At 36.4% G+C, this 27,248-nt stretch overlaps 1 protein-coding gene across 4 annotated transcripts in view; it reads left to right on the top strand.

The window, feature by feature from the left end:
- Window positions 1-27,248, top strand: part of RBM26 (RNA binding motif protein 26) — a 76,556-nt gene that overhangs the window by 8,782 nt on the left and 40,526 nt on the right. For all 4 annotated transcript variants that reach the window (XM_068984320.1, XM_068984319.1, XM_068984317.1 and 1 more), the window contains exons 2-6: window positions 18,264-18,382; window positions 18,979-19,115; window positions 23,703-23,791; window positions 24,463-24,680; window positions 26,367-26,627. In XM_068984320.1, coding sequence (XP_068840421.1) covers window positions 18,264-18,382; window positions 18,979-19,115; window positions 23,703-23,791; window positions 24,463-24,680; window positions 26,367-26,627 — 824 coding nt within the window. The remainder of the gene's footprint in view (window positions 1-18,263; window positions 18,383-18,978; window positions 19,116-23,702; window positions 23,792-24,462; window positions 24,681-26,366; window positions 26,628-27,248) is intronic.

Raw genomic sequence — 27,248 nt, 5'->3', positions numbered from 1 at the left:
TCCGACTCTTTGCGATCCCGAATTCTCCAGGCCAGAATACTGGAGTGGGTAGCCTTTCCCTTCTCCAGGGGATCTAACTCAGGGATCAAACCCAGGTCTCCTGCATTGCAGGCGGATTCTTTACTAGCTGAACCACAAGGGAAGCCTGTGGCTAAGTCTTATTTATTTTTAAAATTGGGCTATCTTATTGCGAGTTTCTAGGAGCTCTTTATTCATGTAGAATACATGTCCTACAGGTTTTTCCCCTACTCTGTGACTTGTGTGCAGTAGTCCCTCCTTATCTGTGGTTTTGCTTTCTGTGGTTTCGGTTACCTATGATGAGCTATGGTTTAAAAATATTAGATGCAAAATTTCAGAAATTAACAATTTATAAGTTTTAAATTGCATGCTTTTATGAGTAACATGATGAAATCTCTCATTGTCCTGCCCAAGATGTGAATCATTCCTTTGTCCAGCATATCCCAACCGTTTGTCACTTAGTAACTGTCCTGGTTATCAGCTTTGCTCTTGTGATACTATACTGCTGTGCTTGTGTTCAAGTAACTCTTATTTTGCTTAATTATGACTGCAGCACTCAAGATTAGTATAGGCAACAGTTTGAATATATCAAAGAGAAGCCATAAAGTGCTTCCTTTAAATAAAAAGGTGGAAATTCTCAACTTAATAAGGAAAGGAAAAATTCAGTACTGAAGTTGCTGAGATTTATAGTAAGAATGAATCTTCTATCTCTGGAAATTGTGAAAAAGGAGAAAAATTCTTTCTAGTTTTGCTGTCACACTTCAAAGTGCAAAAGTTTTGACAGCTGTGTGGTAAGTACCTAAGATGGAAAAGGCCTTCAATTTGTACAATAATGTATTTTGAAAGGAGAAGAGAGAAAGCGACACTACACTCACATCAATTTTATTACAGTATACGGTTATAATTATTCTATTATTGTTTTTAATCTCTTACTGTGTCTAATTTATCTACCTGATTTGTTCATAGGTATATGTGTATAAGTGGCAGGTAAAAAATCTGCCTGCAATGCAGGAGACGCACAGGAGACCTGGGTTCCATCCCTGGGTGGGGAAGATCCCCTGGAAAAGGAAATGGCAACCAGTCTGGTATTCTTGGGTTTCCCAGGTGGTGCTAGTGGTAAAGAACCCACCTGCCAATGCAGGACACAGATGTAGGTTTGATCCCTGGGTCGGGAAGATGCTCTAGAGGAGGGCATGGCAACCCACTCCAGTATTCTTGCCTGGAGAATCCCATGGACAGAGGAGCATGGAGGGCTTCAGTTCCTAGGGTCTCAGAGTTGTACACAACTAAAGTGACTTAGCACATACACATCCCTGTATGGGAAAAAACTTAGTGTATAGTAGGGTATATCTGTGGTTTCAAACATCCACTGGGTGTCTTGAAATGTATTTCCACCGTGGATAAGGTGTGCGTGCAGTTGCTCAGTCACGTCTGACTTGTGACCTCGTCGACTGTAGCCCCCCAGGCTCCTCTGTCCATGGGATTTTCCAGGCAAGAATACTGGAGTGGGTTGCCATTTCCTTCTTCCGGGGTCTTCCCAAGCCAGGATCGAACCCATATCTCCTGCAGTGCAGGTGGATTCTTTACTACTGAGCCACCTGGGAAGCCCTGTGGATAAGGGAGGACTACTATATAATAATGTCATTTTGTGGGCAGAAATTTCTATTTTTATTAAGTCCAGTTTATTTTTGTTTTATGGTTATGTCTAACAAGTCTTTATCTCCTCCAAGATCATAAAGACATTATATGTTCTAGAAATATTCTGCCTCTTGGTAGGTTTAGGTCATTCATCTCAAATTTATTTTTAAAAAAATGCATATGGAGGCATTCAGACAAGCCACCTGTTCTTACTTGGCCCTGTAATAATTGTTTCTCTGCTCCAAACTCTGACATTTAGGCTTGTTTGGCCTACCTGTGTGTCCATCAGGCACACAAACTTGTGTTTATTAACAGTTTTGGCAAGCCAGCCCAGTAGTCTGTTTCAGTGGCAGATTGACTCTGCCCAGGAGCAGCCTCTTCCCCTAGTCCCCAGCACCTGCCAGAGCTCATGTCGCTCTGGGGAACTCAGGAGGACTCTCCCTGACAGGGACTGGCTGTCCTGGCTCAAGGCTGTTTGGAGTCAAGAAACGAAAAACCAGAAATGCATATGGAATGAGGTAGGGCCAGTGGCTCTTTTATCTTTTTTTTTTTTTAATGTTAATTTTTCCATAAATGGTCCCTAAAAAAAGACTTTCCTATTGGATGACTTGGCTTGTCGTTTGATAATTAACTGTACTTATAAGTCTGTTTCTGAACTCTGTCTTGGTCCACTGACATTTGGCATGTTGGTTGATAATTAACTGTGTATATGAGTCTATTTCTGGACTCTATCTTGGTCCAGTGATAGGTATTTATTCTGATGCTTATACCACACTGTCTAAATAACTTTATAATTTTTGAAATCAGGTTATATAAATCCTCCTAGTTTGTCCTTTTGAAAAATTGTCTGGGTTATGCTGGATTCATTTCCCTATAAAGGTGAGAGTCAGTGTTTCAGTTTCTATGAGAAGGCCTGTGTTGATTGTTGATAGGGATTGAGTTGAATGTAGAGATCAATTTTAGAAGAAAGAGGATCATTTTTCAAATTTTATTGCTATTTATAGAAATGATTGATATTTACATATTGACCTTGTATTTTGCAACTGAGAATCCTTATTTACAGTAGCTATTTTATAGATCCTTCGGAATTTATCAGTCATGTTATCTGTGACAGTTTTACTTTCTGGTTTTTTAAAAAAATTTCATTTCTTATTGTATAGGTTAGGAACAACAGTGTAAGTTAAATTGAAGTGGTCTAAGAGTTGACATCCTTGTTTTGTCCAAGTCTTAGGGGAAAGAGACCTAGTGTTTAAGTATTAACTGATGTTAGTGCTAGATTTTTTTATAATTGCCTTTTACCAGATTGAGGAAATTCTCTTCTATTCTTAATTTGCAGAGTGATTTGTCATGAAAAAGTAAAGAATTGTCAAATTCTTTGTCTACATTTATTGAAATGATCACGTGCTTTTCTCTCTTTTTCTGTTAATATTGTACGTTACCTGGATTGGTTTTCAAATGTTAAGCCAACCTTACATTTCTGAGATAAACCCCATTTGGTCATGATGTAATTATCCTTTCTGTGCATATTACTGGAATTGATTTGCTAATATTTTGTTAAGAAGTTTTGCTTCTGTTTATGAGGGCTGTGTGTATTTTATTTTTTCTGTAAAATGTTAGATTTCACTGATGAAGCCATCTGGGAATGAAGATTTTGTTGTGAAATGGATCTTTTATTACAAAATCAGTTTGTTTAATAGGTATAGGTCTATTTAGGTATTCTGTTTCTTCTTGTGTTACTTTTGGTAATTTATGTTTTTCAAGCGTTTTTCTCTTAAGTTGCTAGATTTATTGACACAGAGTTGTTTGCATTGTTGCCTTATTATTCATATAATGACTATAGAATGTATTTGATGCTTCCCCTCCTCTTTTAAAAACCATACCTGATTTTGGTAATATTACTTTTTTATTTTCTTGACCAATTTTGCTAATAGTTTATCAATTTTAGTCATCTTTTACCAAGAACAGTATTAGCTTTGATTGTTTTCTATTTTGATATTATATTTTTATCATTTCCTTTTTCTACTTAGAGTTTAATTTGCTGGCTTTTCCTTCTTTCTTCCGAGGAAAGCTTAGGCCATTGGTTTTATATTTTTCTTGTAGTTTCAAAAACTAGGTCCTGGAGGTAAAGCACAGGCAGGTATCCAGAATCTCGTTAATGCTGAGATTCCAGTTCTTATAAAAGGCAAGAGATAGAAACTTTTTTTTTTAAACCAGCAATGTTGGACTATAATGTATCAGGTACTTCAAAATGTTGGTCACTGAACATCATGGCCACAAACCTTTAAAAACTGCTTCCATTTTATATAATTTGAGGTGCTGTATGGGAGTTCTAAATTGATCCATCATGATGTGATTCACTATGTGATTCAAATGTAACAGTGCAAAATTGAATATAGAGGCATGCATAATCTTTCTCTTAGAAATCTAGAGGGGTTGTAATTTCAAATATTGTGCAATTAGATTAAATCATAATGTAACAGTTAAAAAAAAAAAAAAAGATGATCCTGATCATGCCCTCAAAAACATTAGAAGCCAGTGGTGAACTGAATCAAACTAAGTTTCTTACAAAGCCCAAGCCATATCAGTTACAGAACAGTTAACTCCACTCTAGTGTCCTAGCAAAAGAAAGAACATACCCTTTACTGAAGATAAATTTTATTTACTTCAGTCTCCACCTCAGTGTTCTTTTACACAAAATTTTCAACTTAATGCAATAACAAGGAATGCAACATAGTAAGAAAGTAAGATTCACTTGAGAAGAAATAGTCAATGGAGAGATGACTCAAGTATTAGAATTATTAGATAAAAACTTTAACTGATAAAAATGCTGAAGAATTTATTTAAGCATTTGGACAACATACATAAAGATATGGGGAACTTCAGTTAATATACAGAAGCTATTCAGAAGAATTTAATGGAGAAATCTAGAAATGAAAAGTATAGCAGAAATTAGCAGACTGGACACCATAAGAGAAAAACAGCAGTGAACTTGAATGTAGGAAAATAGAAAATATCCAAATCAAAGGGACAAAAGTAATTTTAAAGATATATCTGAGATCTGTAAGACAGTATCAGGCAGCCTAAAATATGTTACTGGAATTTCTGGAAAAAGGGAAGAAAAATGAAGCAGAAAAAATGTTTGAAGACATAACAACCAAGGACTTTCCAAAAATGGGTGAAAGACATTAAAACAAAAATCCAAATTGGCAAAATCAAGCAGGATAAAATATGTGTGTGTGTGTGCATCTGCATGTACATGCACACACAGCTGTGAGCATTTCATGGTCACACACTGCTGATCAAATAAAGACTTTTAAAAGTAGTCAAAGAAAAAAGATACTTTACATATAAGAAAATAAAGACTCAAATAGTGGCTAATTGCTTATCATTGATGAGGGACCATGGCAATAGTATTATAAAACAGCGAAGTGTATACACACTCAACACTTAGCAGCTAAAACTACAAGAGTAGTTGTGGAAGTAGGGAAGGAAAATTAGAAGAGATCTGCCAGGGCACTCCCAGCTTTCAACTAGCAAAGTCTAGGAGAAGAATTGGAGGGTTGAGCAAACTCCTTTTAGGATTCCAGGTCTTCACTGAGAATTGGTTTGGTTACCCTACCAAAAAAAAAAGGAAGGAGCAAGAAAACAACTGCTCTGCTTATATTCTCATCAATTTGCTGTTGCTTACTGGCAGTTTAAAAATTGATATGGAAAAGCATTTATAAAAATCTTCAGTTATAAATAAAAAACATAAATGAAACTGTCAAGTGTGAACCTTGTTATTTTTATACTTTTTATACTATTTGATGATGGCTATAGTACTTGCAATCCACTCCAGTACTCTTGCTTGGAAAATCCCATGGATGGAGGAGCCTGGTAGGCTGCAGTCCATGGGGTCGTGAAGAGTCGGACACAACTGAGTGACTTCATTTTTCACTTTCATGCGTTGGAGAAGGAAATGGCAACCCACTCCAGTGTTCTTGCCTGGAGAATCCCAGGGACAGGGGAGCCTGGTGGGCTGCTGTCTTTCGGGTCGCACAGAGTTGGACACAACTGAAGCGACTTAGCAGCAGCAGCATAGTACTTACTTTACATTTTCAAAAAAGTTTTTTATAATAACAGATTGTGAAAGAGATAGATCTCATTTTGAAGACTTTCATAAATTTGTACTTACCAGTCTGTGAAGCATTTCAAGCACTTTTCTCAAATTGGATTGTGTTAAAGTTTTGAAACTTCTGAAGACATTGAGTGCCCCAAATTGGAAGAGCAGTTCTATGGGGAATTACGACTCTTCATTATGCTTAGGAAAAGGTTTTTGACTCCAGCTAGCCTTTGTTGGTTTCAAATTAAGGAGGGATGAATTATGCCATACCAAAGTGTATGGACATTTTGGGAACTAGGTTATAGGATCCTGGGAGGGTTAATTAAAGCAATGGAGTAATTGGTCAGATCTTCTTTTGAGAATTTAACTATGATGTTTAGAGATTTGATTAAGTTGTAACATTTTGGAGACAAGAAAGACTAAATAGTTTTTTAGTCTAGTTTTAAGAGTGAGTTGTAAAATGTCTAAATTTGGACTTTGGCAGAAGGTAGGAAGATAGAAGTACTATTCTTTGAACATATGTACTGAATGCAAGGAGGGCCATCTCAGCAGTCAGGGTATGGAAGAAAAAGCAGCCAGGAAGGACTTGTCAAAATGCTCATGGACTTTTTTTTATTGACCTTTCTTGAGATCCGTGACAGCTCTGAACTTGTTGGCACACTTTTATATTTGCTATAATTGGGTTTGATCTTAACTGAAAATTGTTTTGTGTGTGTTTTGGTTGATATACCCCTAATTAAGAATGCTATTACTTATTGTGATAATTAGTACACTTCTTCACCAGTGTGATTGGTTCTAGGGAAAAGATAGACTTTGTTACCTAGTCTGAAACAGACAACTACACCAATAGTAACATTTTAACAGTGATAGAAATATGTACAGATCTTGTTTCCTGGGAATTGGGGGAAAAATATGTAAAATGTTTCTATTTAGTTACTCTTTATCTTTCCCAAAGGCTCAAACCTTGCTCACCAGTGTTCAGAAGAGGGAGTTCTGTGGCTTTTGAAAAAGATCGAGAGGAACCATTTTGGGGTTTTTTTTTTTTTTCTCAAATTTTTTTTTTTTTCAGATTACATACTGAATTATTTTAAATTCAGTTAAAGTAGGGGAGGGAGTGCAATGATGGTGAAAGCTTTTGTATCTTATTCCTAAAAAATGACCCACTTGGTCAGGTTATATGTGGTTCAGTGCCTTTGTTTTAAAAATGAGAAAGCGGAAGCCTAGAGAAATAAAATACTAACCCAGGATTATGTAATAAATGAATAAAGTAAGATAACACTAGAAATCTGAAAACCTCTGGGTTTTTGGAGTTCAGTGCTTTTCAGTACCAGACTGCTTCAAAAAAAGCTGACAGTTTGGCTTAGAAGAGAACATAGATTTGAAAGGGAATAGTGCTTAAAATATAGTAACTAAATTTTAACATCTTTTCAAAGGGAGTGGTGATAATAAGCATCTTATAATTTCACATTTTTAATCTTTTTTTTTCATTAGTAGTGCATTTGCTTTGGTGTTTGCAGGTTAATGCTTTCTCATTTGTAATCATATTTATTTGTAATTATTTCTAATTTGGCAGAGCAGCTGTTCTCTCAGATAAGGAAACTGAAGCTTAGTTTTTTAGCTGTGAGATCTGTGATGTGGAAAGTATCCCCTTTTTAATGAAAAAATTTCAGCGTGATTTGATAGCAATAATAGAAAACTGTTGTGGCAATATTAGAAAAAACCTAGAAGTCTATCTATCATAAGCTACACAGTATTAGCTAGACTTTTTTTTTTTTAACATATGAGGGAGCAGGTAATAATAATTTAATTGAAAATAGAATGACAGAATTAGGTTTTTCAGATTTCTAGTCTTAGTGCTATTTCTTTTGGATAATTCTGCCCCTTCTTAGTCAGGGGAGAAAATGTTCCTTAGCCTCTGCTAGTAACTGAAGGGATGAAATGCTTCAGATCTGTTTTGTAACTAGGTAAATGGGACCCCACATATAAGTAACTGAAGGAGTAGACTTTGGAAGCCAGAGCCCTTTCCCAGCACATTTGATTCTTCCTCAGCTGTGAGTTGAAATGTAAAACATTTAAGAAATAATGGAGTTTTCTTGAGGGCTGCCTTATCAGCATTTCACCTGCAGTCTACTTCTCCTTTGAGAGAGAATTCTGTAATATGATTGTGTAACCATACGTGTGTATGCTTAATTTGCTGTTTGGGCTACTGCTTTTTGCACTGAACAGTATAAAGTCTGACTCTTGGGGAGTTTGAAGACTGTCTTTAAATCAGACACTTAATACTTGATGAATAACTTATAAAGCAGTGATTCTCAACTGTGTGACTCCTGGGATTTCCTGAGACCCTTCCATGAAATCTATGAGGTCTCCACTTTTCCAATTGTATACTAGTTGAGGAGGTATTTTCTTCATATATTTCAACCAAAACAGCATATTAAGACAGATTAAATGTAAAAGATAAAAGAACCTGTCTATTATTTAAGCCAGGCATCAATGGTATTTGCCCCCAAAAAAGAAACATTATCAGTTTTACCAAAGTTTTATTTTCTTGTGGGAATATAACTGTATCCATAAAAAGTATAGGGTACAGATTTCCCTTGATTTCTGAAAACAGAGCGTTCCTGTGAAACTTTTCTTAAGCCAAAATGTCATGAAGTGAAGAAGTCATTACTCTAGGACACATCTTGTTAATGGGTGCACAAAATAAGTTGGGATAAAGCATAGCTGCTCACAGACACAATTCAGAGCTATGGTGGCCTGATGCTGAGATGCCTGGTGTAGTTCCTGGGAAAGGATCTTAGCAGTGCCACTCTGTCTGCTCATGATAATACCAACTTCTCTTCAACTTGCTACAAAACAAATGCTGGAGACTTTCAGCTTTTCAGCTTTTCTCATAAAAGTGAAAATCCTTTCCAAATTTCTTGTGGTTATTAGCAGTATAGCTCTTCTGTAAAAGTCACAAAGTGACATAAAGCAAATTTTCAAAAAGCAGGGGATATGTTGTATGTTAATTTCAGGTTATTCAATTAGTCATTGAGCTCCATGCAGCCCTGCCCTGCAGTGGGGATATAGCTCAAATTAGAGAAGGTCAGTCATTTCCCAGAACCAATATGATGATGCTGTTGGAGAGGGGAGGCTGCTCTTGCTGTCAGAAGAATGTAAGTACAGAACTGCTCAGGGCCATTTTTGTTGCCACATGGAGAACGCCTGCCTCAAAATGAAGAAAATTCAAAGGAAAGCAGAATGGAAAGGGAAGGTCCCGGTAACAGCATTTGAACTCGTGGATCTAGCTGTGCCTACACTTCGACTTCCCTCTTGTTTATATCCATAAGTTCCTCCTCTGATTTACTCTTCCTGCCTCCTCCCAAGTATTTATGTTAAATTGTAATGAGTTTATTTAGTTATTTTAAGCTAAATAGTGTAGAATTTTTTCAGTTTCAAATTTTATTATAAATAATGGCATATAGAATCATTTTAAATAAAAGCTCTTCTGGGTTCTCTCTAATTTGTAAAGTGTAAAAGGATTCTGAGACCAAAAATTTGAGAACCACTGCTCTCAAGGTAAGGAGGCATTCCTGCCATTTCTTGAGGGTAATACAAAAGAATGAAGGAACTAACTAAGTAGTTTTCAGCATATAATTGCATGTTTTGTGATAAGTTTTTACCAGTGATAAGAAGTGGTACGTGTGATGGTCATAGATAGATCATGTTTAGATATGCTTGCTGTGATGTTCATTTTATTTTGTAAAATGAAGTGGGCATGTAATAATTCTAAATGAGTAACCTTTCCTGTAACTAATTATTACATACAAATAACTATTTTCCCTCTTTATTTGGATTGGATGAAGCTGTATAATAAACTATGGTAATCGAATTTTTCAATGTATATAGTCTGTTGCCGTGGAATTGGGGTTTTCAAAAGAATAATTCGAAGTACAGAATATAGTTGCATGACTTTGATGCAAATTAGATATTTTTCTTGAATATAAAGTGAAAATTTGGTAGGAACAGACGTGGGTGTATATCCGTGTTCTAAAGTTACTGAGTTAACATATTTAAATTTAATTTTTAATTCCCACTGCCACCTCCAGTTCCTCCTTCTCAAGATTACTGAAAATGGAAGCTTGGGTTACATTTCATCAGTTATCTTCCACTGAATTTCTAAAGCCTCCAAGAAGCTTGAAGAAAACGAAACCGACTACTCTTTGAAATATTGTACTGCAGTACAATATTTTTTCACTTTACTGTCTCATTACTATTTTGAAAGTATTAAAAAATGAAAGCTAATATGTTGATGTTAGGATTAATTAGAACCTTTATATTAGGGTTCTTTTTTTTTTAATGTGTAGTTGATGTACAGTGTTGTGTGTTGTGCCAGTCTCTGCTGTATAGCAAAGTGACTGTTGATTCATGTTTTTTGAAGTCTTTCTTAAGAAAATAAAGTTCTTTTGGGAGATTTTATTAAAAGTTTGATCTTCCGAATTGCTTTGGCTTTTCTAGCTTATTCAGTGCATGCGCTCCCCTGCCCAGATACAGCTGGAGGAGAATGAGCATGTTCACCCCATGCTTTTCAGGGGCATTATTTGTATCCTTAACAGAGTATATTCAGAGATTGCTAAGGTTTTATTTGTATGCCTTTAAAATCATTGATTTGAATGACTTCATAGTGACCCGATGTTAATTTTAAATCCTTACAAAAGCGAGAGATCCAAATGTTTGTGAATGCTCACTTTGCTCCATCCCACTGGACTCCTGTCCCCTGTGTGTCAAGTAGATGCCCACCTGAGGTCTTTCCTGTTGGGTTCCTTCTTTTTCCTAGAAGGATGTTTTTCTAGAAAGCCAAAAAAGCTTGCTTGTACTACGTTCTACTCCCTATCTAACTTCAGATCCCTGTTTAAATATCCTTCCCTGATAATCTTACCTAGGATCTATTCATTCAGTCCTTCCCCTTCCCTTTTCTTTCTCTTTTTCCCTTTCACTCCTTTTCTGTACTTTATTCCCTTGTTTAGTCACTAAGTCGTGTCTGGCTCTTTGCTACCCCATGGACTATGCTGCCAGGCCCCTCTGTCCATGGGATTTTCCAGGCTGAAATACTGAAATGGGTTGACATATCCTTTTCCTGCATTGGCAGGTGGATTCTTTACCCCTGAACTAGCAGGGAAGCCCTGTATTCCCTTACCTTGCATCTTTTCTGTTCAGAACTCTTGTCTGCTTGAGAATGCCTTGTATGTATGTATGGTCTGTGTCCTCCCTACATCTCCAGTGAAATAAATTCTGTAATGATAGGGACTTTCTGGTTTTCAAATTTGTATCCCCAGGATTCTAGAACAGTACCTGATGTTTTAGGTGCTTATTAAATATTTTTGAAAGGTGAATGTGCTGTTAGAAGATAATTGATAAACTGAAGTTTTATTCTCAGAACTTTATGAAAATGGAAAAGAAAGGGCCCTGACAAGTGAGCTAATAATCTAGTGAAATTTGTAAGTATATTCTCTTTTTCTCTTTCTTTCAGTATTGTCTCAGGTACTGTGTTAGGTGCAGAGGCTACATATACGAGTAAGAAGTTGTATTTTTTGGTTTTGATATATTTTTGATGAAACTATATTTTATAGTTTATATTTTATCTATAGTGTAGTATAAAGTTGCTACTCATTATTATAGATTTGAAAAGAATGCTGTATTATCTTTTTATATATCTACACAATACCCCATGAACAAATTAAACCTAAGGATTACACTCTTTGAGGTTTGTGAGGGATTTACTATCTAATTTAGTGCTTGTCTGCCAGGGGCTGTTGAACTTATGCTTGAAACCTTTCTAATGATAGAGAATTCACTTTCTTTCAGGCAGTTTATTCAGCCTTTGGGAGGCCTTTGATTATTAAAAAATTCCATCTCTATTTTAAACCAGAATCTCTTGCTTTCACTTACTGGTTCTAATTATATCCCATGGAGGATGTAGTGAATAAAGGTGATCCTTCTTCCTTGTGGTAGCCCTTCAATTATTTGAAAACCTACCAAGTGCACTCTTGACATTTCAGTTTTCCAGGCCAGGAATCTCTAGCAAGCTATTTGATGATGATACACATTTCCATTCTGGTCAGTTTCTAAGAATGATTGGGTTTGTTTATACATTTATGAAAGGTGGCACCTAGAAGAGAAAGCAGTGGCCTCCCTGCTGCACACGAGAGCGACACTTTGCTCTCGAGTTCTCAGTTATCGGTTTTATCTCATCTTGATGATCCGTTTTCCTTCCTTTCACACATTATCTCATTTGGCTTTTATCAATTAAAATACGTGGTTGCTTCCCCTTCATCTCACACTCCTCAGTGCTATTTTGTAGTTTCTTGTTTTGTGTTTTACCTGCTCCCCTCCTCTTCTCCCCTCCCTGACTCCCTTCCCCACAACAAACACACAGAGGGGTAATTGAAGGTGGTCAGAAGTATACTTTATTGGCAGATTATGTTTTTGCTGGTCTTCAGTTCAGGTCAGTTCAGTTGCTCAGTCGTGTCCGACTCTTTGCGACCCCATGAATTGCAGCACGCCAGGCCTCCCTGTCCATCACCAACTCCCGGAGTTCACTCAGACTCATGGCCGTCAAGTCAGTGATGCCATCCAGCCATCTCATCCTCTGTCGTCCCCTTCTCCTCCTGCCCCCAAATCCCTCCCAGCATCAGAGTCTTTTCCAATGAGTCAACTCTTCGCATGAGGTGGCCAAAGTACTGGAGCTTCAGCTTTAGCATTCCTTCCAAAGAAATCCCAGGGTTGCTCTCCTTCAGAATGGACTGGTTGGATCTCCTTGCAGTCCAAGGCACTCTCAAGAGTCTTCTCCAACACCACAGTTCAAAAGCATCAATTCTTCGGCGCTCAGCTTTCTTCACAGGGCAACTCTTCACATCCATACATGACCGCTAGGAAAACCATAGCCTTGAATAGACAGACCTTTGTTGGCAAAGTAATGTCTCTGCTTTTGAATACACTATCTAGGTTGGTCATAACTTTTCTTTCAAGGAGTAAGCGTCTTTTAATTTCATGGCTGCAGTCACCATCTGCAGTGATTTTGGAGCCCCCCAAAATAAAGTCTGACACTGTTTCCCCATCTTATTTGCCATGAAGTGATGGGACCAGATGCCATGATCTTAATTTTCTGAATGTTGAGCTTTAAGCCAACTTTTTCACTCTCCACTTTAACTTTCATCAAGAGGCTTTTTAGTTCCTCTTTCTGCCATAAGGGTGGTGTCATCTGCATAACTGAGGTTATTGATATTTCTTCTGGCAATCTTGATTCTAGCTTGGAATCAAGCTGATCTTAGAAGCACTTAAACTTTGTGGAAATTAAGCCTGTTTTCTAAGTAGAAATGAATTTTATCAGTTTCAGTATTATTGCTTTGTCCTTAACATTTTCAAAATGTGATTCTTTTTTCCTCTTTCCTTGATCTAAACTATTTTAGCCCCACTTTTCTTTCACATGTTTCCAAAGTAGTGGTATTATAGCAGAGGGTAGACTGGCTCTGACAAGATAAAGTGTCATTCAAATCACAAACCTATTGTCAGTAGCAGCAACTGGTAAAGTACCTCATGAACAGTCTTTGCTTACCATGGAGACAGTTTTTAAAAATAAATGACCGCTTACTATCAGAATATAGTTTTCTTTTGATACATAATTTAAACATTTTTACTTCATTAATTTTGCATAGTAGGTTATTATTGCTCTATGCTCAGATGAAGTAGCAGTGCTACTTTTAATTAAGACAGATAGTAACAAGAGCACATTGTTTGCCTTTTGTCCCTGACCCATGACATTCTGGTATATTAAACTTCAGATTATTATTTGCTGTTCAGATTTATTGTGTTCAGATTATTTTTTACTTAGCTGTAATTTGTAAGTACATACCTTCTTTTTTCAAAAGTGTTGAAATAAATATGAAATGGCTTCCTTAGGACTTAAGAAAAATTACCTCCCAAATACATATTTCCTGTTTTGCTGTTAAATGTGAAATTATAAACCTTACTTCTACTATGTAATTTGCAGTCTAACATTTTACAGAGTAGTCTGCCTTTCAGACCATTTTAAGTATTTTGCATTTTTTTGGTATGGTTCTTGATTCATTATGATTGTTGGGACTTCTTAGTTCTTGATTTGATTTGAATTGCTTCTAATAAAAGATTCTGAGCCAAGAATCAGGAATTCTGTCTTGCTGTTTTATAAAACTGTAGTCTAGACCATAATAATTTTAAAAATCTTTCTCCACAGTTTTAGCTGCTAACATTTTAATTCACTATTAAAGTGTCCTGTTTAAAAAATAATGGAGGAAATGGAATAGATTTGATGTTTGGCTGAGAGAAATGTGAAGTGACAGTTATTAGGTCATTATTAAACTAAAAATTCACCGCAGCTCTCAAACCAATACTCAGTCAAATTATAGCATTTGGACTCAGTGTAGGGACTCTGAGTTTGTTCATTAATAGCAGTTGCAATAAAACAGTAAAGATAGTGATAGTATTATATATATATTTTACCACAGTGATTTCCGGTAAACTAAAGTGTATTTAGCTTGACACCTCATTAGGTTAAGGTTTAGGTGATGGTGCTTATTCAGGTTACCTAACATGAATAAGTATCATTTCATGGTCTCTCGTGCAGTTACCAGATTGCCAGTATAAGTGTGTCTGTAGGTACAGCATGAGGTTATTGTCCCATTTCTTCATGTTTATTTCATCACAGATTTAAGTACTTTCATGCTCATTATGGTAAACATGAAAAAATTAACTTACCACAAGTCATTTTGTCTGCATTTTTTAAAATGGTTGGTTTAAATAAGTATATTAAAATAAATTTTAAAGAGAAATTGAAATGAATTTTTTTCTTTCTATTTAGGTTGTAATCCACGTCAAGTCTTTGTGAATAAATGGAAATAGATCTATGAGAAAAGTGGATTTGTGATTACTAACAGATACCCTGAAACTTAGCTTAGTAGCACAGCAGACATTAATCATCTCATGACATGTATCATTCCTGTGGGTCAGAAATTTGGAGCTGCTTAGCTATGTAGTCTCTCATGAGATTGTGGTCAAGTTGTTGGTCAGTGCTGCAGTCTTTTCAAGGTTCCACTGGGGCTGTAGAATCGGCTTCCATGTTCATTAACGTGACTACTGGCGAGAGACCTCAGTCCACCCTGGGGGGCCCTCATTTCGCCACATGGTACTCTCCATAAGGCTGCTTGAGTATCCTTGAAGCATAGCAACTGATTTCTCTAGAATAAATGATTCCAGAAAAAGAACAAAGAGCATGCCATTGTGTCTTTCATGACCTAGATGATATCTGACCTCAGAAGTCAGACACTGCCACTTCTGCCATATTCTGATTGTTTAGAAGCAAGGCACTAAATTGAGCCTACTCTCCAAAGGGTAGGGAATTTGGCTCTGCCTTTTGAAGGGAAGACTGAAGAGTTTGAAGACAAGTCACCAGAGCCATGTACTGTAGGGAGTCTTCACAGCATATGATAAATGTGGTACTGGTTCCTTGATAGAGCAGTTCTCAATTCTGATATTGTATCAGACTTGTGCAGCTTTTATAAAATAAATGAAGCAAAATTACAGATGGTTGTATTAGACCTGTTGATTCACTTGCAGTCAGATTTTCCCAAAGTGTTACTACTGTGCAGCCAAGGTTGTCCACTGTCTTTAACATGTGCTTTTTGATTCAGTGGTGTGTTACTACTGTACTTCTGTAGAATTGTTACATTCCAGGTATGTATAGGAATTAAGACTTTTTGGTATATGTATTATAGTATAGTTTTCTAGCTTTAATGTATATAGGTTCCTTATTAATACTCTTAGTATTTGAACTTTTAGTAGAACTTGTAGAATTATATTTTGTGTTTATTGTTGTTAGAGTTAAGATTGCTAACAATTTTACAATAAAGAGCAATAAAAATAATTGAAGGATGTCATGTATTGTTGTGTTGTTCATTCGTTTAGTTGGATTCGACTCTTTGTGACCCCCATGGATTTTAGCATGCCAGGCTTCCCTTCCCTGTCTTTCACCATCTCCCAGAGCTTGCTCAAACTCATGTCCGTTGAGTCAGTGATGCCATCCAGCCATCTCATCCTCTGTCGTTCCCTTCTCCTGCCTTCAATCTTTCCCAGCATCAGGGTCTTTTCTAATGTATCATCTTTTTCCTCAAATGAACTGTTATCCTACCTCTCCCTCTCGTTTGTAGTCACTATCTCTCCCCACTGTAATTCCCTAATGTATTTGTCTTTTTTTTTTTAAGCCATGATTGGTAAGTCTTTTTGTGTCATCTGTCCTTTGAAAATCCAATTTACTGAACATTGTTTATGTTGCTGTCATGAAATTAATCCAAGCTAGGAAGTGAAATCTAACCTGGGGGTGGAGTGGGTTCTGAGTTGGGTTTTTGATAAGTTGGTGGGATAGAAAAATAGTAGAAAGTGATGCAGATGGGGCTGAGGAATTCAGAGGTTTATCGAAATGATGGACTCTGAGGGGAAGAGTACAGGAAGAAATAAATCAGAGGAACTATGCCTTGGATAACCTCTAAGTGTATAGGGAGGCATTGTAGGGGCTTTTGCTAGGATGGCTAAGAAGTAAATTGGTGGCTGTAACTAGATGTTTGTAGCAGTCAGTAAATTGGAGGTCTGGTTTCTGGGTAGATCGCTATAAGAAACAATGCAGTTGGGGGCTGTAGTGTTGAGAGAGTAGACTTTAGAGTAAGAAGTTCAGGTTTAAATCTTGGTTCTGTTACTAACATGTAGTCTGAAGTAGTTTGCCTAGTTTTTCTCTGAGCCTCTGTTTCATCAGTAAAGTGAGAGCTAAATACAGGGTGTAAAGTATGGAACATAGTTCATGGCTCAAATAAGGATTTGGTAAATGTTAGTGCTTATTAGCTGTTGCTATGATTTTATTCACCCTAACTTGGAAAATGATTGTGAATTAAATAGGTAGCAACTTTAGCTTAGTTGAAAAACAGTTATCTGCTTTTTAAAAATTTTATGGACATGGTTTGGACATCAGAAACTTTCCCTCCTGACCCTGTTTCATTTTCACTAACTTCCTACTCTCCATCCCGATCAACAGGCAGGCATAGTTTATACTTATACATGTTCCATTATTCAGACATAAGCCAATCCAAATATATAATCTCTCCTTTTCTCCCCACACATGGTAATATACTATACAGATTTTTTTCTGTCTTGCTTTTTAAATGTAACAAGTTGATAGGGAGGTATCTCTGACATGAAAACTCCCCCGTTGTTTTTTGTCCTTTTGTTGTATGCCATTCCCTTGTGTAGACTTAGTATATTTTCTTTTTCCAGTCCTCTGTAAATGGACAGTTGCAGATTTTTTATTTTATAATCAGTGTGACACTGAATACCTTGTACACAAGTCATTTTGAACATGTAAGTATATCTGTAAAGTTTCTTCACTGAAATAGAGTTGCTGGGTCAGTTGCATTTGTGACCTTGATATGCCATACTCTAGTATCTACTGAGTTCCTCTTAGCAGCCATAATGTGTGAAAACTGGTTGTTTTCCCCTTAGTCTTGCCTCTAGGATATATTTTCATATATTTAGATTTTCTCAACTTCGTAACAGAAAAATTATATTTCAATATAGTTTAAGTTTGAATTTCTCTTATGGATGGATGAGGTTGTATTTTTACTCATTTAAGAATTGTTTTTCTGTTTAGTATTTTGTTTGACTTTTAAGGCTTCTTTATACTCCTAAGTTTTTGCTTTTATTTGTATTAATATAATCAAATTACTCTTTTGCAATGCAGTTCAGAAAGTGTTCGTTACTCCAGAGTTGTAAGATAACTTTTTCTTGTTTTCTTCTAATACTTGTAATGGTTTCATGTTTTTACTGTGGTATATGGAATAAAATATGAGTCCAACTTAATTTTTTAGAAAGATAACTGCCAAGTGTTCTCAGTGTCATTTATTTTGTAGTTCATCTCTTCTTCCTTGATTTGGATATCATCCTTGTAAAATCTGTATTTCTATGTGTATTTGGGTCTGTTTCTAAACTTTTGTTTCGTTAAAAGTATATATTGTGTGGTATGTTTTCAAGTTTCCTTTTATTGTCCTCTTTTCCAGATATTGTTTGACAATTATTTACCTTGTTTGGGAGAGAATAGCCTCTTGGTATTTTTATTGGTACCACATTGCTTATTAGTTTTTGATGTTTTGGTATTATCCATAATTTGTTGTAACTTCTCTGTTTTTAAAATAATATAACTTTCTGAATCTTTAGTACATGTATCAGTATATGTTTGGTAGGATACAGAGTGATGACTACATGTAATGTGTCAAGTATATTAATATGAGGGAGAAAAACTTCTAGTTCATCATTGCTTCTGTGAATTAGATGATGCTTACATATATTAACTTGTTTAACTATCATGCTGACTTAGTTTGTAATTGGAACTTATAGAGTGTGCAGTTGTTTATGCCTAAATTTCCTTCAACATTGCTCTTTTCTTCAGCTGTGATGCAGATCCATCAGCCCTGGCAAAGTATGTTCTCGCTTTGGTAAAGAAAGACAAAAGTGAAAAAGAGTTAAAGGCATTATGTATTGATCAACTGGATGTATTTCTTCAAAAAGGTAAGATCTTTGGTTTCAAAATATTGCTTTGATAACTTAAAACAAGATTCAGAGAGTATTAAAGGAGTTTGGTAAGAGACAGGCTGTAACTGTAATAAACAGATAGTATAATTACTGGTTTTATTCATGGCTTATTTATAATGGAAATCTTTTTTTTCCGTTAACATCCTGTGTTCATTCTTAAAGAATGCTGATAGTTTTCCTTAAAAGGTTAAGAAAATGACTGAAAGATAGTACTGTTTAGGAACCTACTACTGATGTTGTCTAGCACAGTGCTTCTCAACATTTTTCACTTTGCCGGGAACTAGGTAATGATAATATTTCTGTTTGGCACACTAGGCAGGTACATGGAGACTAGCGATGGCTGGTGGTGACTGACCCACAGGCTCTGGCCATTCATTCTAGCCCTCAGCATCCTGGGAATTGACTGAATCCGTATTCCCATGGGACTTGTACCATAGCACACTGGTTGGGAAGCTGTTAGTATAATTTTTAGATTTGTAAAAATCAAGATATATTTCATCATACTGAAGTCTGATGTGAAGAAGTAGAGAATAACTAGGAAATCTGTTAATCTGTGCTGGTTTTTGTTTTAGAGACACAGATATTTGTGGAAAAACTTTTCGATGCTGTGAATACAAAGAGTTATCTACCTCCTCCAGAGCAGCCATCCTCAGGAAGCTTAAAGGTAGAATTTTTTCAGCACCAAGAAAAAGATATAAAAAAAGAAGAGGTAAGAATTTGTGTTAAACTTTCATGTGAAGCTTTCGTGTTCTTTAAAAACATATTTGGAGTAGTTAAATTGAGTTTTATTATTTGTATCTGTGTTGGAGTCCTCAGGACCACCTCCAGGTTTGATTAACAGACTCAGGATATAGTCATTGTGATGGCTATATCTTACAGTAAAAGGATACAAAGCAAAATCTGCAAAGGGGGAAAAGTGTATCATGCAAAGGCCGGGGTAGGAACACATTTGCAGAGGTTTCTTCCACTGGAGTCAAAGAGGATACACGTAATGCGTAGTGACAACACATGTGAACCAGGAAAGCTCCTTAGAGACACAGTGCCCAGGGTTTGTATTTAGGACTGGTTACATGGCCACCTTCAGCCTAGGATTTACCAAACTTCCAAACTCTGAGGAGGAAAACAGATGTTTAGCACAATCCACATTGTTTATCCAGACAGTTCAGGCATCAGTTCAGTTCAGTCGCTCAATTGTATCTACTTTTTGTGATCCCATGGACTGCAGCACACTAGGCTTCCCTGTCCATCACCAACTCCTGGAGCTTACGCAAACTCATGTCCATTGAGTCAGTGATACCATCCAACCATCTGATCCTTTCGTCCCCTTCTCCTCCCGCCTTCAATCTTTCCTAGCATCAGGGTCTTTTCAAATGAGTCAGTTCTTTGCGTCAGGTGGCCAAAGTTTGGAGTTTCAGCTTTAGCATCAGTCCTTCCAATGAATATTCAGGACTGATTTCCTTTAGGATGGACTGGTTGGATTTCCTTGCTGTCCAAGGGACTCTCAAGAGTCTTCTCCAACACTACAGTTCAAAAGCATCAATTCTTTGGTGCTCAGTTTTCTTTATAGTCCAACTCTTCATATCCATACGTGATGACTAGAAAGACCATAGCTTTGACTAGATGGACCTTTGTTGGCAAAGTAATGTCTCTGCTTTTTAATATGCTGTCTGGTTTGGTCATAACTTTTCTTCCAAGGAGCAAGCATCTTTTAATTTCATGGCTGCAGTCACCATTTGCAGTTCAGGCATGGTGAACTGTTATTATTAGGGAATGATGGGAACCTTCCAGAAGTCATAGTTTGCAGATGTCAACCAAGGGCTTCCCTTGTCAGCAGCCTTTTCTGTTTATTTCTTTGGCTGCACTGGGTGTTTTGTCGCTTTACAGGGGCTTTCTTTAGTTGCGACAAGCACAGGCTACTCTTGGTGGCGGTACACAGGCTTCTCATTGTGGTGGCTTCTCTTGTTGCAGAGCACAGGCCCTAAGCATGTGGGCTTCAGTAGTTGTCGCACACAGGCTCAGTAGTTGTCACTCTTGGGCTCTAGAGCTCAAACTCAGTAGTTGTGGCGCATGGGCTTAGCTGCTTTGCAGCATGTGGAATCTTCCTGGACCAGGGATCAAACGCATATTCCCTGCACTAGCAGCCGAATTCTTATCCACTGCGCCATTAGGGAAGTCTCCAGCAGCCCTTTCAAAGATAACAGTCTCAGGTGTGCTTTGAACTCTTGCACATAGTATCTTACAGGTATGGGCTCCTACTATCTGTGTTCTAGGAAAATAACCAGATTGTCAGTAGATCTGTTTGTTTCTGCCTTACATGCATTTTGCAAGGGACTATTTTTAAGGTAGTCAAATAAAAGGGCCTTCACAGGGCAATAGAAATGACTTATGCTTTAAGAGTTTTTGAAGTTTTTACCTTCTGTACAAGTTTACCGCTCATGTATAATGATCATATACTAATTCAGATTTCCTTAGTTTGATGTTAAAGATTGTAATTTTAAAAATAATTGTCGACAAGCTATAATATAATATGTCCATGGTTAGTCTAATTTTAGGTTAAACAAATCTTGGTTAAATTTTTGCCTTTCCTGCCTTTCCTTGTTTTGTGATCTTGAAATTACTACTTTTCCAACCTTTACTCAGCTGTGAAATGGAAATATTATAGGGTTATTGTGAGGAATAGTGAAATAAGGTCTGTGAACACTTGGCAGAGTATGTGGCTCAAAGTAGGTTCTCAATGAACGATAGCTGCAATTACTGTTGAGGGATGTTAAGTGGTGGGTGATGTGGTTTAATCGTGACCTTTGGTTCTTTCACCTGATACCCTGTTTTTTTTCCAGATTATGTAAGTAAGATACATATATATATATTATGTAGTAATATATTTGCTGTGTATTGTGTAATAATTCTCAAATGTAGTTTTATCTCTGTGTTTGAACGCATTTACACACATGTACATGTATGTAGTTTCTCACACACATACATAAAACACCCCCATTAATTTTATCTGCTGGGGAAGACCAGAAATTATTATAACTTCATGCTTTGTACCTAATAGTACAGGGGTTCTAGAACATTAGTGAGAAAGAATGGGATAGTGGGTATTGTCTTAGCAACTGCTTATGCAACACAGAGATATACAATAATTCATTTAAATTTTACCCATTGATGAATTAATATTGAAACCTTAGTCTTACATCTGTTGATATAATAATATTTCACCACAGTTGTTTTGACCTGTTGTGAAGGATATTTATCCCTCGTCTTTCAGAACTGAAATGTCAGGATGGCAGTCTGTGTTTTAAGTGCTGTGGGTGTTTTAAAAGTTCCCAGTTGGGCATGTACCATGGAATATGGCAATCTGTCAACATAGATTACTTACAAGAGTGCATGGAAGCAAGTAGAAGGGGAAAAGTGCAACAGGAGGTTTTGGTTTGTTTTGTTTTCCAAGTGGAGGGTTGAAATGGATAGGAAGAGTTGAGCAAAGTACTTAGAGAAAAAAAAGCAAATTGTTACAAGAAGGCTTTTAAGCATTGTTTCTCAGAGTTTGGTCTGTTGATAAGATTTCATTTACTTTCTCATTCAGGGGCACTTGACGGTGAAAGGCTTTTACCCAAAGGGATGCTGAAACAACTGACATAAACCTGGACATGTTTATGCTACTTCATTTATTTATTTGTTTTTATGCTGTCTTGTAGACTTATCTGCATCAGAATATCTTAGGGTTTTTATTAAAACTCTTGAGCTTTATCATATTTATAGCGGCTCATGTTTAATATTTATTCAATTTGCTTATCCTTTAAATAAAATCCTTTTTTCTCTAATAACACCTCTTAATGTCTTGTGGAACCAGTTTTTTGGGGCAGCATGGAAAACTGGTGTAGGGAAAGCAACACTGATCATGGGAATGTGTTTAAGGACTGCTTTCTATTAATTGTATAATATGGGTTGTAGGAAGAGGATTATATAGTTGTCATACTGCTATGAGAAACTAGAGAACTATATTCACATGTATTATTTTCTCAAGCATTTTCTTTTTCTGTGACTTGGTTAATTCTATTGCATGCTTCTTTAAAACTCCTGATGTGTTTGGTGCTAGACCAAATTCATGAGTAGAAATAAAATTGGCTTTCCAGTAATTATGTTAAAATTGGGACATGTGTGCGTGCTTAGTTGCTTCAGTCATGTCTGATACTTTGTGACCCTGTAGACCGTAGTCTGCCAGGCTCCTCTGTCCATGGGATTCTCCAGGCAAGAATACTGGAGTGGGGTGCCATGCCCTCCTCCAGGAGATCTTCCCGGCTCAGGGATCAAACCTGCATCTCTTTTGTCTCCTGCGTTGGCAGGTGGATTCTTTACCACTAGTGCCACCTGGGAAGCCTGTAAAGTGAGGACACTTGCTTAAAATGTTTTTGTCACTACTGTTAACTAAGATAAACATTTATGAATTTCTTTACCACTCACTTTAACTTTCAGCAAGCCTTTTATTGTTAAATGTACTTAGAAGAGAAATGTATTTTGTTTGAATGCTTGCAGAAGACTATATTGCTCTTGTATTTTGTTGTTGTTGTTCAATTGCTAAGTCATGTCTGACTGTTTGTGACCCCATGGACTGCAGCACGCCAGGCTTCTCTGTCCTTCACTATCTTCTAGGGTTTACTCACATTCATGTCTAGTCAAGGCTGTGGTTTTTCCAGTAGTCATGTATGGATGTGAGAGTTGGACTATAAAGAAAATGCAGAAGAATTGATGCTTTTGAACTGTGGTGTTGGAGAAGACTCTTGAGAGTCCCTTGGACTGCAAGGAGATTCTACCAGTCCATCCTAAAGGAGATCAGTCCTGGGTGTTCATTGGAAGGACTGATGTTGAAGCTCAAACTCCAATATTTTTGGACACCTGATGTGGAGAGCTGATTTATTTGAAAAGACCCTGATGCTGGGAAAGGTTGAGGGCAGGAGGAGAAGGGGACGACAGAGGATGAGATGATTGGATGGCATCACCAACACAATGGGCATGGGTTTGGGTGGACTCCTGGAGTTGGTGATGGACAGGGAGGCCTGGCGTGCTGTGGTTCATGGGGTCACAAAGAGCTGGACACGACTGAGCGACTGAACTGAACTGAACTGAACTGAATGTCCATTGAGTCAGAGATAGCTATCCAACCATCTCATCCACTGCCACCTACTTCTCTGGCCTTCGATTTTTCCTATATATTTTAATACCAGCTAAGCCATTGAAGCAGTAACATGGCAAGGAATCACTGTTATTAAACTTATATATGTTTTTCTTTGTATATCAGATCACAAAGGAGGAAGAGCGAGAGAAGAAGTTTTCTAGAAGGCTAAATCACAGTCCTCCTCAGTCAAGCTCCCGATACAGAGAAAATAGGTGATTGATTCTTTGAACCATGTTTAATTTTTAGACATTGCTTTTCTTTATATGAATATGTAGACTTGATGTTCCTTTACTTAGGGGCAAGTATTACCTACTGTTTCATTAGTCTAGGAAAATAGTAACTCAATCCTTTTCTATCAAGAAGAAGTAGGTGAGATTTGAAGGTACTAGAAGTGAGATTTAGAACAGTACTTGGCATATGTTAGTTATTGTTACTATTTTTATTCCTAACTTCAATTCCAGTGAAGTCTTACTCTGAGACCTTTTTTACCCAAAGCTTCCCTTTAGAGTGAATAAGTTATTTTTCCCATTAAAGCTTCAAAAGCATTTAGAGTGCAGTGCCTGTGATACGTTCCTATAATTATGAGACTGTGCAGGACAGAATATACTGTAGGACATATGTATAGATGCCTGTGTGTATATGAGTAAGGCTTTGAAAGAGTTGGGGTTTTTTTGGTGGGGGGTGGGTACCGTGAAGGGCTTTTAGAGTGCTTAAGCATATCATGTTCGGTTTTTCACTTTTCTGAGTCTCCTGTGTTTGTATTCGTAAGATGAAATAAAGAATCATGGTGTTACAAGAATAAAACAGAACTTTTGCATTTGATTAGAGTTTTTCCTATATCCACTTGAATATTTTCAGTAAAAAAGTTCATATATTTCTTTAGAAGTCGTGATGAGAGGAAAAAAGATGATCGTTCTCGCAAAAGAGATTATGATCGAAACCCTCCTCGAAGAGATTCATACAGAGACCGGTACAACAGAAGACGAGGGCGAAGTCGCAGTTACAGCAGGAGTCGGAGTCGAAGTTGGAGTAAAGAGAGGCTTCGTGACAGAGACAGGGATAGAAGCAGGACTAGAAGCAGGAGCAGGACACGAAGCAGGGGTAAATAATCACATATGGGTATATTTTGCCTGGCACTTTTATTGTGAAAAAAATTTTGTATTTGAAGGTTTTAAAAATTGTTTTGTCAGTATTTTTATTTTTTCTATCTTGCTGTATTTTATATGTCTGAGTAACTATTTAAAAATTTCTTTTGAAGCTTTTATTTTATGCAAATTACAACCACAGTGTACTACTGCAAATGCATCAGAATGATTGAAATTAAAAAGATTAGCTTTACTCAGAGTTGGTGAGGATGGGGAATAAGCTGGAACCCTTTGGAAAACACTTCAACAGTGTCTTAAAAATGTTAATCCTGTATCTACCAATGACCCATTCCACTCCTGAGTGTTTACTTCAGAGAAATGAAAATGTATTTCCACACAGAGACATATATAGATGAACCAAAAGCTGGAAACAGTCCATCAACAAGTGAATGGATAAACAAATTGTGGTATAGCCATAGAATGGATAAAAAGGAAAAAAAAAACTATTGATACATGCAACAAAATAAATGAATCTGAAAATAATCATGCTGATTGAAAGAAGCCACACAGAAAACAAAGTGTGTATATGAGAGAGGGGGAGAGAGAAAATTTTAGAAAATGCACAGTAATCTATGATGACAGGAAGCAATTCAGTGGTTGCCTGGGATGAAGTAAAGGAGGGATGGATCATTAAGGAGAACAAGGATACTTTTGGGGGGTGATGAGTATGTACAATATATACCTTACTGTAGTTATGATGTTTGGTTTCATAGGTATATGCATAGATCAGAATTCGTTAAATTGTTATCTTTAAAATGTCTTCAGTTTATTTATCACTTAGACCTCAAAACTATGAAAAGAGTTTAAAAGTTTCATTTCAGATATGTGAGTTTATAAGAGTGTGTCATTTTCAACATGTATAATTTTTCTTTCAGTGTGTTATTACTGAAAGGAATATGTTGCAGGCAATAAAACAGCTTAACACCTTAGAGTAAAACACTTTTACACAAGCTTAGATTTTTACTCCCCTTGTGACCTTTATTGTATAGTTACTTTTAGTCTTTAGAAAATCATGACTTTTTTTATAATCCCAGTATTTCTCTGTTACTCTGTTCTTAAGAGTTTTTTTCCTGTCATCTAGGTATTCTAGGCCTTTCTACACATTACTTCACTTAACTGTTGTCCTTACTATCTTTTCTCTTTCCATGGTAAATTTTCATTTCTTGGCCCAGTTAATTTGTTTGTATTTATTATGAACTCCTTTTCCTTCCTCTTTAAGTATCCATTCTCATCGTCAGCAGTGTTCACTGTATAAAGCCATGTTAGGCCCTGTAAATGGATAGCAACTAAATGTTCGTCACAGAAAAAAATAACTGTACTTTTATTGCATATTTTGTTTTATTGGCTAAAGTTTTGCATACTAAGATTTCAATGAAGAAAATAAAAAATCTCTTCTATAAATAAAACTCCAAGAAAAATCTCATTAAGCACAGCAAGTTTATGTGTGGCTTTTTAGTTTAGGTCATAACAAAAAGAAATAACTTTTCTTGAAACATTGTTTATATATTGAGTAGTTTTTAAAAGGAGGATTGTGTAAAATTTGAACTTTTTTTATGTTTAGCAAAAATATCTCTTAAATTTGGGACTTTGTTGTTGTTTTTAATCGAGTGTAGTTTTTTAAGTCATTTATATTTTGTTGCAGAAAGGGATCTGGTAAAACCTAAGTATGACCTGGATAGAGCAGATCCGTTAGAAAACAATTATACTCCAGTCTCTTCGGTACCTAATATTTCATCTGGCCACTACCCTGTACCTACTTTGAGCAGCACTATTACAGTAATTGCTCCTACTCATCATGGTAATAACACTACCGAAAGTTGGTCTGAATTTCATGAAGACCAGGTGGACCATAATTCATACGTAAGACCACCAATGCCAAAGAAACGGTGTAGAGACTATGATGGTAAGCCTGTCAACCATTTCATGAAGTATGAATTAATATTTTCAGCTGAGTAAATTCTGTAACTTTAGTTTATACACAGTTACTCAAATACTTAACCTTTTGGAAATAGTGGGAAATTAATTTTAGGTACTTCATGAATTCCTCAGTATGTTACTGAAGTCTTCATTAGTCACCACTGACTAATATCAATTTAAAGATAGTATTTATTTGCACTTAAGTCTTAACATATTTTTGGAATTTACCAAACAAAGAAGAATATCTACTGAGTTATTTATCAGGAAATTGGCGACTGAAACATTCTTGACAAAACATACTTTAAAATCAGGGTTATTAGCATGTAAGTAAAATCTAGAAATGTATCACCTATGTAAGACTTTTATAAATGAACTGAAGACTCTTAAGATTTTACTGTAAAAATTTTGTAAATTGTAGTAAAGCTGTAGTTGCAGTATCCTTAAAGTTTTAAGTGAGAGATTTAAATAAAGGAAATATTTCTGATGGTAAAAACAAGACAGCAATACCTATTTTGCATCATTTTGCTAGCCAGGAATACTCATGTTAATTTGATGATACATTTTTTAATGTGTATGTTAGCTATATTATCACTTAATGAGAGTTTTA

This window comes from Capricornis sumatraensis, chromosome 12 (genome assembly GCF_032405125.1).
Source record: "Capricornis sumatraensis isolate serow.1 chromosome 12, serow.2, whole genome shotgun sequence".
NCBI lineage: Eukaryota > Metazoa > Chordata > Mammalia > Artiodactyla > Bovidae > Capricornis > Capricornis sumatraensis.
Note: the sequence above shows the minus strand (reverse complement) of the source record. Positions and strands in the feature narration are given on the sequence as shown.